Source organism: Austrofundulus limnaeus, unplaced genomic scaffold (assembly GCF_001266775.1).
Source record: "Austrofundulus limnaeus strain Quisiro unplaced genomic scaffold, Austrofundulus_limnaeus-1.0 Scaffold1042, whole genome shotgun sequence".
Taxonomy (NCBI): Eukaryota; Metazoa; Chordata; class Actinopteri; order Cyprinodontiformes; family Rivulidae; genus Austrofundulus; species Austrofundulus limnaeus.
In genome coordinates, this window is record NW_013953444.1 from 2,546 (window position 1) to 3,137 (window position 592).

The following is a 592-nucleotide window of genomic DNA, read 5'->3' on the forward strand; positions in this document are numbered from 1 at the left end:
ACTCAGTCTTTTCATATGTTGTGTTACTAAAATAACCAGCTGTAAACTCAGTCTTTTCATATGTTGTGTTACTAAAATAACCAGCTGTAAACTCAGTCTTTTCATATGTTGTGTAAAGAACAGTGGTCCTGGCTTCATATGGTCATCTATAACATGTTTGTTACATTGTGTTTGTTTCCAGCTGTCAGGTTGAGTCGGTCCACACAGGTCCATAAACATGTCCACAGATGACAGTGTCTCTGAGGACGTGTCCAGCTCAGCAGCTTTGAGCCACGCTCATGTTGGTGCTGATGGAGAGAAGGAGAGTGAAACATCTTTGGTGTCCTCTGAGGGAACATCAGCCTCAGGCCTGGCCTCCTCTGAAGAACGACATGGCACCTCCCAAACTACAGGGGGCACTGTGGAGAGCAGGCCCGTGGACATGGTACCAACATGCAACAAGATCAGGTGCAGCAACTCTTAACACTAGTGTGAAAAATGTCCAGAGCAATAAAATTATCATGTTTTAACATAAGTACTAAATCTTAAGAGTCTTAAGGACGCACAATCTTTTTAAAGGGATCCATGATTAGTTGTAACATTAGACTTTATT

General features: G+C 42.4%; 1 protein-coding gene across 1 annotated transcript in view; it reads left to right on the forward strand.

The window, feature by feature from the left end:
* Positions 1-592, forward strand: part of LOC106533876 (uncharacterized) — a gene marked incomplete in the record, with an annotated part of 16,509 nt that overhangs the window by 1,968 nt on the left and 13,949 nt on the right. Inside the window, 1 exon segment of the mRNA XM_014030336.1 lies at positions 182-447. Within this exon segment, the coding sequence (XP_013885790.1) occupies positions 218-447 (230 nt within the window).